Source organism: Mytilus galloprovincialis, chromosome 9 (genome assembly GCF_965363235.1).
Source record: "Mytilus galloprovincialis chromosome 9, xbMytGall1.hap1.1, whole genome shotgun sequence".
In the NCBI taxonomy this organism is placed as follows: Eukaryota; Metazoa; Mollusca; class Bivalvia; order Mytilida; family Mytilidae; genus Mytilus; species Mytilus galloprovincialis.
Genome location: NC_134846.1, coordinates 43,919,617 through 43,932,066, shown reverse-complemented (window position 1 = coordinate 43,932,066; position 12,450 = coordinate 43,919,617). Strand labels below are relative to the sequence as shown.

The following is a 12,450-nucleotide window of genomic DNA, read 5'->3' as shown; positions in this document are numbered from 1 at the left end:
ACCACTGGGTCGATGCCACTGCTGGTGGACGTTCTTCCCCGAGGGTATAACCAGCCCAGTAGTCAACACTCCGCTGTTGACATGAATATCAATAACGTGGTCATTTTAATAAATTTCCTGTTAACAAAACTTTGAATTTTTCGAAAAACTAAGAATTTTCTTATTTGGCACCACTTTTTGGAATTTTTGGTCCTCAATGCTCTTCAACTTTGTACTTGTTTGGCTTTATAAATATTTTGATATGAGCATCACTGATGAGTCTTATGTAGACGAAACGCGCGTCTGGCATACTTAATTATAATCCTGATACTTTTGATAACTATTTGGATGGAAACCATTAAAATTCACATGTATAACATAAGGGATAAATGTATAGTGTATTTGTATTTAGTCTCTTGGTATCTTGCTTCTATTGGAAACCATTATGGTCAAATTACTGTTAACAAAAGAGTTCAGCTTGGCGTCCTTATCATGTAAATTTCAACAACACATTTTCAATGTTTAATTGCAGGATAAATACTTGTAGTGTAGGAAAATATAAATTTTATTGTACTTGCAAGAAATAGAACAAAAGCTCAACTCCTTTTCTCCTGTTTCGTAGTGAGTACAAATAAATTTTATATTTTCCTATACTGTAAAAATATTGTACAGGTATACTGTGGATTCATGATTATTATTGGATACCAATTTTCCTGGATTTCGTGGGTTCAGTTGAACCACGAATTCATATGTTCAACGAATTACAAACTTTCTATACGCTTTGTATAGAGAAATCAGCAGATCACGAATTCAAATATCCATGAAAATATTAGTTTTCCTCAATCCACGAAAATTGATACCCACGAAATAAATGAATCCACAGTATACATATTTAGAAATCACAATGGGAGTAAAGTATAGTCACCTACACATGATGAAAGTTTATTAGACAAGCAGTAATGTATGAGAAGTCTTCACATATGGTCACAGACAAAACAGAAAGACAGACCATTGAACAATCATTTATCTATTGATCTTAAGTATTTCACTATGTCCCTCCCTAGTTATGCATCTTTACATTTAAAGGAGATTTTTGATTGAGTGCAGCCAGTTACAACTGAGACCAATGGCGATCATTACCATGTAGATCCAAAATTCTATCTTTATCCGCAAAGGACAGGGAGAAAGGACTGGAATGACATGAAAAAACTTACAACAAAGATTGATTGTAAGTATACTGAATTGTTCATGACTTAAGATCAATCTTAGTCTTAAGTATTTTTGTGAAACAGACTCCTGAACCAAAACCCTTGGCTAGTGAAGATGTAGTGATGTGTACATATACAGCTTTAACAAATGAAAAGGTAATCTGCTTACTTTGTATTCCAGTAATATTGATGTTATTTCTACTAGAGTTGTTTCCTCCTGGTCCACCAAAGTTCCCTGGTCCAGGATAACTTGGCATCTTCTTACTTCTTTTATGTTTGAGTAACTCGTCTATTTCTACAATGAAACAAAAACAAGAATTTTTGAAATACATGTACTGATAAATGATGATGGTAGGTATTTCTAAATTCTGTTGTGTGGTTTCACAGGAGTTGCAGTACTATATTTAAAACTCTACATCCAAAGGGGCATAACTCCTAGATAGTATTTCCTTACTATCTAAAAAGATTCATGAAATTCTGTTGTGTGGGTTCAGCAGAGTTGCAATTACAAACTGTTGCAGTACTATATTCAAAATTCTACACAAAGGGGCATAACTCCTAGAAAAATAATATAACATAATTTCCTGTTAAAATGCACATCTACATATATAGTATGTCCCATTTATCTACAAATTATCATGAAGGTCTATTGTGTGGCTTCAGAGAAGTTGCAATCTCAATAACAGGACTGCAGGAAAAACATGGATCAAACATTATAACTTTGTTGTGTGTGGTATAAAATAAGGATATGTGGTGTGATTGCCAATGGAAACAATGTCCAATAATGACCAAATGACAAGGATATGAACAGTCAAAGGTCACTGTATTGCATCCAACAATGATCAAAAGCCATACCATATCGTAATCTATAAGAGGCTCCATGATGACTATCCTAGAAACAATTCAAATGAAAAATCAAAGGACTGATCAATATTACATAAACATATTATAACAATGAATGAATTTGTTTGTGTGGGAGGACATAGAATCGACCACAACCTTATCAATAGAACATGAAGATTCAAGTCATGTCTTGTTTTACATATTTGTGGGAAGTATAAAATCAACTTGTTTAATAAATGTTACAAATGTACAGTCAATAGTGTGTTCCTTCCTAATATTTAATGTCAAGCTTATTTGTTTTTTAATTTTTGTGTACTTTTGTAGTTTAAAAAGACAACTAAAGACACTCTTGCCAAGTATCACTTATGATTCATGGAACTTTTGTGAGTCTGTGTATGGTAGAACTAAATCTATTGTAAAGGCCATAATATCTTATAGAAATTAAAAGCTACAATTTATTAGGACTTTAACCCCCACTAAGGCATCAATTGGTTAAAGAACTTTTTTTTCATAATCACCAATGAAACAAGAATACATGTGACTAGGACACCATTCTCCTTTGATTTCACATTTACATGTTCAGTGAATTATAAAATCTCTGTCAAAACCCTAATTTGGAAAAATATCAAAGTTCCCTCCATAATGAACATTTGTACAGATTCAAGTTGAAATGCCCCTAAACTACCTGGATACAAAACTTAACCCTACTTTCAAACTTTAATTTTAGCCTTAACAGGGACTGAAAGACAGACTTACTGATGGATGATGCCCCTAAACTACTGACATATCAATTGGGACATAAAACAAATTCTAACTACCAATTTGGATGGGAAGACTTGGTGTAAATAACCATCACATGAAATAACCATCACATGAAATTTCAAAGTTTACAGTAGTATTCCTTTTCCTTTAAATTAAGGTGGTATCTAACACTACAGGGAGATAACTCTGTAAAGTCAGCTAAAAGTTTTAATTACGTTGTGATGTAAAAGGAATATTAAGCTTCTCAATGATCAAAATTGGTGTTTGTTAAACTGCTATTTAACCAGTGTAATTTTTCTGACAAACCGATTGCTTCAAAATTTTTAAAATTTAAAATTTTTTGTTAAAGGGTCAAAGTAAATACTTCGTCAAATTTTTATGAAAATTGAACGATCCAAATTAATTTTTATGAAAGTGTTGGGTACCACCTTAAATTAATATACTGACAAAAATTCTTGTACTTTAACCTTACCATCTTTCTGTGGATAGTATGTAAATGACTTGGGATCACTTGTCTCTCCATCACTTGTACTTTAAACTTACCATCTTTCTGTGGATAGTATGTATATGACTTGGGATCACTTGTCTCTCCATCACTTGTACTTTAAACTTACCATCTTTCTGTGGATAGTATGTAAATGACTTGGGATCACTTGTCTCTCCATCACTTGTACTTTAAACTTACCATCTTTCTGTGGATAGTATGTAAATGACTTGGGATCACTTGTCACTCCATCATTTGTACTTTAAACTTACCATCTTTCTGTGGATAGTATGTAAATGACTTGGGATCACTTGTCTCTCCATCATTTGTACTTTAAACTTACCATCTTTCTGTGGATAGTATGTAAATGACTTGGGATCACTTGTCTCTCCATCATTTGTACTTTAAACTTACCATCTTTCTGTGGATAGTATGTAAATGACTTGGATCACTTGTCTCTCCATCACTTGTACTTTAAACTTACCATCTTTCTGTGGATAGTATGTAAATGACTTGGGATCACTTGTCTCTCCATCACTTGTACTTTAAACTTACCATCTTTCTGTGGATAGTATGTAAATGACTTGGGATCACTTGTCTCTCCATCAGACTTTCTTTGTAACATAATAAACACATTCACTGTCCGATCAATTGTAGGATCTTTATAAGCAGGAGTCTTAAACACTATGGCATACTGGAAGAAACGATAGAAATGATTTTAAGAGTTGATAAAAAATTTGCCTATTATATATTTTCAATAGTATTTTACTGCTAATGGTTCCTTACAATTTCTTTGACATTATTCTTTGAAAATTTTTATGAATGCCATCATGAAATGGGTAACCATTATGTACTATGTTCCACTTTATATGACCATATTCCTGGTCTCTTCTTACCAACTGAGACATCACTAAAAGCATAGAATATAAGAATATTTTATTATTCCAATCAAGGGCCCTTGATGGGCAGCATAACATGTACACATAGAGCAATACATCATGATTTGTAACAGAAAAACATTTTTATATAATAAAATGAAACATTAAAAAAAAAAAAAGTTCAGACAGGTGTTATTATCTTCATTCTATAAAAATCAAATACATTTAGTTCCAGGCAGGATCAGAACCATAAAATCATTACAATTATCATTGTTATTACATACATTAATTAACATTTCGTCTAACATCTAGACATGTAATAATATAGCTCACTAAATACAGTGAAACCTGTCCAAACCGAACACCCACGGGACTTTGCGTTTTGTTCGGTTTTCACAGGTGTTCGGATTGTAGAGGTAAACGGAAGTCGACACCAAAATAATTTTGGCATTTACTGACGAGGGATAATAGGTGACACAACAGACGACAGTTTATTTTTGTGTTGATTTAAATGTAAATGTAAAAATAAAAGAAGATGAAGATAGACGTTTTGCTACATTTTTGTTTATAAATCAAACGCCACTCCGTCAATCACGCTCGTCGTTGGGAGATGTCCGACGTGGAGCGATTTTGCTTTTTATAATTATTTTCTCATCCGTTAATTCACTGACCAATTCAGATTCACAGTCACTGTCAAATGACGATTCCGTAGTTGAATCAGGAACGTCATTGTACACACGAGTTCTCGGACTAAACTGGTCACCCGCTGATTGATACTTCGGCACATGATAACAGTGAAACAACAGCAGGGGTCCAGTTTATTCTCGGACTTTATCGTTGCTAAATAGCTAACGGAAGTCTTCGGGAGCATTCGAATCAAATATATAGGGCCTCTAAAGGGAATCCAGCAATCGAAATCCATTGACCTTGTTGTGTTGCACGACTTCTTAATCCGGAGAAAGGCTTTAAAACTATTATTTAATTAAACAGTTTAGCTACAGAATGGCAGTTTCGATTTTGTGGCCGTAATTATTTGAGTAAGGTGTTTTTAATTGATCTGAGGGAAAGTTACTTTCTTGTCATTATCGGCGATGGGGGTAGCTGAACTCACAAGTTCATTAAACCTCAAATACCTTCGGGGATACTCTGCCATCCTGTGTTCGTTTAATTAAATCATGCAAATAATTAATAATATTCTATTGTTTTGATTGGTATTGATCGATTTTGACAGGTAATTTTTAGATACAAATTTACTAACGAGCCTTCAAAAAGCGTTCGGAATTCGGTGTTGACAGGGTTCGGTTTTTTCAGGTTAGATTAACGTTAATTGATAGGGAAATTTTGTGGGACTTTGAAAATTGTTCGGTTTAAACTGAAATTCGGTTTTATCAGGGTTCGGTTTACCCAGGTTTCACTGTATTTAAGTACAGACAAATTTTCATTAGTAAATAACCAAACAAATTTTGCCTCATTTGAAAGATGTATAAAATTAGGACAAATACAGTTTATCTCCTTGAAAAATATCTCCCTATCATTTTTGTATGCTGGACAACTAGTTATAAAATGTTGTTCATCTTCCACCAGATTTGAAAAGCATATGATCACCAAATGTTTACTCTTTGTTTTTGATGGGTTGGTATTGCTCTATCTTTACTTTCTTCAGCTGTTTTTTGTAGACTATAGTATGTCCAGTACTATTTTTACAAAACTGTTCTATTCTTTTTAACAGTGACCATTGACCGATTGACCCCAAAATTATTAAGTTTCTCTCTCTTACCTTTATCTTCCATTTGTATCAGTTTTATATCAATTAAGCAAGCAAAACACAAAATAACATCCAGAAACAATTTTCGAAAATTTATTTTTATAAATTTTAGAAGCAGTGACCATGACTTTTAACTCCAAAATAAATGTGTTTCTTCTACATTCCTGAAACCTTTTTTTTCAAACACAAATAAATCATTTTATGGTTTAGCCATCACCTACCTGTCTATGGACATCAAATGGACCAAAATTACCAAACGCCTCCCATACAACATTTCCATCTTCATCTTGTTCCACAAATCTTACACTTATGTCATCTGAAATTTTAACAAAATATTAAATATATGTATTCACTGGGGTTTTTTTCTAAATTTTTGTTTCTGAATTCCTTTTTATTTCTGGATTACTTTTTTTTTGTGGAATTCAAAGGTAAAAGTGAACTAGAATTTAGGTGATCAACTTGGTATAAATATTCTGCAAATTTTACTTTGCACAAAAGTTGTAATTATTGATATAACACCTTTGAAATGAATCTAAATTCAAAACATTTTAATTCTCATGTAAATATCTTTTGAAAATCATTAAACTAAAATTACTTGTTTAAATGCTAAAATAGCCAAAAAGGGGAGACAACCTTGACATAAATTTTCACATTTTTTAGAGTGTTTTTAGGAATAAAAGGAGTTATGGGATAAACATCAAGGAGAAGACATTCAATGATATAATCAACAAGGTATTAAAGGGAAATTCCGCGATTTTTTACTTATCATCTAATTATGTTCATCTTAACATAAAAAACACATTTGCAAAGTTTTAAATTTATATTCCTTCTAATAACGGAGAAAATCAAGTATTTGTAACTTTTTTGGTTGAATTCTCGAGTGGGTCGTGACGTATTAGCCCGATTTATTGAATTCTGGGGAAAAATAAAATCTGTTTAACTCTTAAAGCTTATCGACAATATACGTAATTAAAAGCGCACAGCTGACGAATGGTCGAAGTTATGAACCACAATATAAGAATGAACGAAAATGAATATGCATATACCGTTTTGTATTGATTGAATTAAACTCCTATAAAATTATCTCTAGTAAATGTTTTTGAATAAATTTAATTAATTATTGTTGAGATTTTTTTCATAAAATATTTATTGAACATTTTTACTGATATTGAACTGAAAATATTTCAGTTCTATTTACCGTTATTGTTTTGATAATCATTTCAATGCAACTAATGTGTGAGCAGAGTGTGTATATTATTTTGTAAAGATCACTGTATATTTCTCGGCTTGAGGTCAATTCGTTTACCTTGTAGCTATTTAGCCGCAGGTGTTAGTTCAAGCGTACACAGGTATAAATGTTGTTATTTGGAAAGGATAAACAGAAAAGATTAGAAAGAGTATGCTGTCACGATGTTAATACACTAAGATTTAATACACGATGAGAATAAAGATACAATAATTAAATTGTGTAAATTAATTGAAAATAAAAATTCAGATTCGTAATTCCAAAAGTGTATAAAAATAAAAGGAAACAATTTTTGATTACTTTCTTAGCGGCAATTGGCGTAAAGATTCAAATATGAAGCAAAAAATAGTAGTTTTAATCTTTTATAAAAACTAAATGCAATATTACCCAATTTGATATACCATTGTACATCTGTTTGATATCATTGACTTTACCGGAATTTCTTAACTTGTATTCAAATCTGGCTGTGTTTAAATGCTAATAAAACTATTGCAATTTTAAAGTTTTTAATTGACAAAAAAAATCAACATACAACATGCATGATTTTTTTTTAGTTTCTTTTTAACATTTTATTCTTACATAATTAAATTCATTTGACAATCATTTACACGAACTTTTTGTGAAAAGAATATCAATTATCTAAGCTAAGGCATTATTTCTTTTGAGGATTTTTGAGGATTTTTTTTAAAATTCTATGATAATATTTGTGCAATGTTGAACATGATAGCCGTCATTAATCCAAATAAGTAATACAGTAGTTGTAATAAAAGTTATATTTTAGTCATGCATAACTGATATTGACGAATTTATAATAGTTCGTCCATACATTGTTGTTCTTGAAACAATCATTATTAGTATACATGTAAGTTTCCTGACGTATAAGAGCCATTGAGGATGAGCTCCAGAGAAATCAGACTAGTGGCGTTTCGTTCGTTTGTTTGTCGGGAAAGGAGAGGAAATGCAACCGCTTGTACAGATAAACGACAGAATTACCATACAAGCATTTATAATCAACACAATCAGAAAGAGTTCCCATCGTTAGACGGGGAATATGAAGGCTTCCAAGAATGAACAAGTGTTATGTCTAACTCTGAACAGTTAGAAAACAGACTATCGACATCGACCGCTTGTTCTTAATATTTGAAACTGTATGCATATATATACGTATACGTTTATGATATATATAGTGATGAGTTCTTGCGTCTGACAAAAACTAAATTCCTTCATGGTTATATCTTGCCATACGTTTATATTGGTTTGTAAGGTGATTACTCACAATCGTTATTTGAAAATCCTGTTTGTGAGATGTAGATTCATTTCAATACAGAAATTTCGTCTATATATTTCACAAGTGTATAACACGGAGAAGCTCTGAAGGTCCATTACTCCCATTTTGTTTGGGTGTGAACCATCGATGTTTACAGCAATATCACAGAATAAGATGATGATGGTAGAAAGAACTATGGGCGTCATGTGGCAAATATTACATGCATATCGGACAATGAGTTGTCAATCTGTATGAAAAGATTTCCAATACAACCATATTATTGAGAAGGAATGTTTACAGGCTATACTCTCGTACTAGTATTACAGGGTTCTTGTGGCGTTCACCTTAGACACACATCTTTTTAACGATGTTTAAAAAAAAGACAGAACCAATTTAATGTCATATTTCCCTATTTTTTAAATATAACTAAAAGTCTTTTATCTGACAAGAATACCACTATTTAGCGAACAAGTAATTTATTCTTTTTTCTGTTATTGAATACCAAAAAAGAAAATAAATCCCGAAATTAATTTGAAACTTTGATACTCAAAAGTTTCCCAGCAAAATATTCACATTCCCTGGGGATAATTAGTGTTCGTCCAGTGGCATATATAACAATTGTGATGACGAATTACTTCCTTTGTTCGAGAACAATCTTATTGAAATATAAATCTGTGATTTTACTAGGTCCACAGCTTCAATGAACCAAAGCAAAAGTTATACATCGACCTGTATTTAAATCAAATTGGTTCTCTTCTTCTTCTGGTATACAAAAGTCTATCGACATTCGATGATTACATACTGTTGGCATACGTGGACTAGTCTATTTACAACACTTTTACCCCTATTTATTCAAAATATATGTTTCTTTCTTATGTTCAATGTATACATGTATATATTTTAAATTGCGCTATAGTTCCGTAACTTTCTATCCAGTCGTATAAACGAATCGTCGGCAAGTGCGTACATTTTTTTAAATCAATATTTCTGGTCTGTTCCAATATTGACAATGACTATATATTACATTTTCCCAAATTCACCCTTGGAAAAAATATTTAAATAGATTTTAATTTCATCAAATCTTATTTTTTGGGTATTATTTATATGTTTATAAATTATATTCTTTACACCAGAAATGTTATTTATAAACAAGCGTATGAGTTTAGTAATGACAAGTAAGACAGAGTTGTATATTATTCATCTGATAGTTCAAAATGGAAAGTTATAAGTTATAAGTTATCAGCCGTGTACACTGATCAATACCTGCAGAAGTGAAACGATGCATGAACTTGCAAGCCCGACAGGAAATCGCTTGAATACCTGGACGTGTCACCTCACACCCCTCACAATACCTTTGGAAGTAATACCTTTAGCCATGCTGGTGATCAGATGAGGGAAGATCAAAATATATTTGTGTATTACTTTAAAGAATTATGAACAAATTAGATTTTCGAAAACAATTTTCACGGAACACTTATTTATGATTTCAACTTTGACTTTTCACCTAATTCCAATATCAACAGTTTAAAAACAACAGACCATGGTAATTTAAAAAAAGTAAGAATATTTTTCGTATCAAGTTAGTTAGTCGGATAAAACAACCGTACGATTGACAAGATATCGACACGCAATTACGACTACATCGGTTACTGTAGTTTTGTTTCTTTGTGGTTTATAGACATATCGGTTTTATTAATCGGGAAAGAAGACAAAATGGCGGATCGCAGAGAATTGATACTCTAAATTTAAAATCGATGGTGATCCCTTATCTAGCGGAATAAAACTTTAATATCTATGAATTTGAGCATTTTTATACAGAATGAACATAATATCAATTTTTGATTTTTTTGCGAAGTTTCCCTTTAAGATAAGTCAAGTCCCTTAACAATACTGGCTAAATTTTAATCCTTCACTTTCGATTTAGGAAATTTGCCACTAGAAGATAGTCAACCAAGAATCAATCAATCTATTATAAAACAAATTTCATATTATAGAGTATCTCCTAAATCAAATTTAAATTATGTTATGGATCTGGCTGCTAAAAAAACTTTTTTTATTTCTCTCACCTTTCTGTACTTTTTCACACAGAAGAAAAACTTCTTCATCTCCTCTACAAGATCCGCCATATTTATCCATTCTACAGATCTTCAGAACATTTGCCCCTGGTGCCTCTGAAATGATTTAAACAATAAATTGATTAATAATATGAAATTGACCAAATTAAAAGGTATAAACCCACCTGACACATACATAAACTTATATATATTGTCTGAAATAGAAATTAAAATGGGTTTACATAGGGATCTCTGTTGGCACATATATGAAGTAGAGGGATAATTTAAAACCGAGCAGATATTTGTGCATTCATTTTAAATATCTTGGGTTGTTTATCTGTCAGTTTGTTGTTTTCAAATACTAAACAGTGTTTTCCCAGAAATTAAATGAAGGATTAGGGTTTGTACCGAGAAATTGGGAATTCTTAATTTAAAGAATGGCGGTCATAATCAATGCATTAACCATTCATAAATGCTCTTGGGAAAACACTGCTCGATAATCAAGTTAAAACTATAGACTTATTCAAAATTAAAGAATGTGTAATTTTGGTATGGACGATTTTGAAGCAAAAAGTAATTAGTTCAAGGGGGAGATAATTAAAAATATACATATCCTTACATCCATGTTTTAAAATTAAGAACCCCATATAATTTCATTTATATAGCATCCTTCATTTTTTAATCAAAAGTTATTGAATTGAGGAATACTATATTGTATACTAATTTTACAGTACAGAAAAAGTAAAATACTGTAAACCAACTTATTTTCGCGAGCGATTTATTTTCGCGACTAGTAAAATAACGCAAATATTAATCGTCGCCAATATGTAATACTTGGATCATTCCTTATTGAACTTCAGAAAATCGTGAAATTAAATAGCCGAAAAGTGGTCTAGGAAGGGTAAAACGCGAAAATAAGTTGGTTTACAGTAACAATATGAAACTCCAAGACAAATTCAAAATGGTAAGTCCTTATTTAATGGCAATATCAAACTTACTGCTATCATAGATTGGTGATGATAGGACTGATGATAAGACTTTACTAATTAAATTACTGCCATGTTATAGGTAAACCAAACTTCAAGGAAAAATTCAAAACAGATAGTATTTTATCAAATGTCAAAATGAAACTTACTGCTATCATAGATTGGTGATGATAAGACTGAGGGTAAGACTTTACTAATTAGATTACTGCCATCTTTAAGGTAAGCCTGGAAACAAAGCTTCACAACGTTTAACTGCATATCTTTGGCTTGCTTCTCTGCTTGCTGTTTTGCTTGTGCCAATTCGTCTTCTACAAATAATATATAAATTTTGTTTTTAATAACTTGGACAAACACAACAGAGTACAAGTAGATTTTCTTTTATGGGTGCCCATTAGTTTAAATTATGAATTATATGCCATAAAGCATGGAAACATGATCTTTAGCTAATATTCAATAGTGTGAAATATCTGAGATACCGGTGGTGTTTAATGTCCAGTGGCAAATATTAGTTGTATATCAAGACCAGGATGTCTTAATGCGATATGAATATGAAATCTACTCCGTTCTGTTGTTGATTTCAAAGTTCTAGAAAATAAAGCAAGACGTACATCCCTACCTTGACTACATTGACATTTTATTCTGATTCAAAGAGGACAGGTTTTTTACTGTTACTACTAAATGATGTGTGCTTAGCAAGAAAGTAGTAAATATCAAATTTGGAGGCTTTTTTTTATTTTCAGACAGAACCTAAGTCTTTCAGCACTCAAGTCAAATACACTACAATGAGACCACTTTGGCAGTTTAAGGTGGTACCTAACACTACAGGGAGATAACTCTGTAAAATCAGCAGAACGTTTTAATGACGTTGTGTTCTTAAGGGAATAATAAGCTTCTCAATGATCAAAATGAGTGTTTTTCAAACTGCTATATAACCAGTGTAATTTTTCTGATTAAAAGGTTGGTTCAATTTTTTTGATT

General features: G+C 31.7%; 1 protein-coding gene across 3 annotated transcripts in view; it reads right to left on the bottom strand.

Moving 5' to 3' along the window:
* The window catches only part of LOC143045061 (nuclear factor NF-kappa-B p105 subunit-like), a 64,851-nt gene that overhangs the window by 27,952 nt on the left and 24,449 nt on the right, over positions 1–12,450 (bottom strand). For all 3 annotated transcript variants that reach the window (XM_076217353.1, XM_076217354.1, XM_076217352.1), the window contains exons 6-10: positions 11,622–11,780; positions 10,499–10,603; positions 6,141–6,235; positions 3,832–3,970; positions 1,357–1,482 (exon numbers count right to left, since the gene is read on the bottom strand). In XM_076217353.1, coding sequence (XP_076073468.1) covers positions 1,357–1,482; positions 3,832–3,970; positions 6,141–6,235; positions 10,499–10,603; positions 11,622–11,780 — 624 coding nt within the window. The remainder of the gene's footprint in view (positions 1–1,356; positions 1,483–3,831; positions 3,971–6,140; positions 6,236–10,498; positions 10,604–11,621; positions 11,781–12,450) is intronic.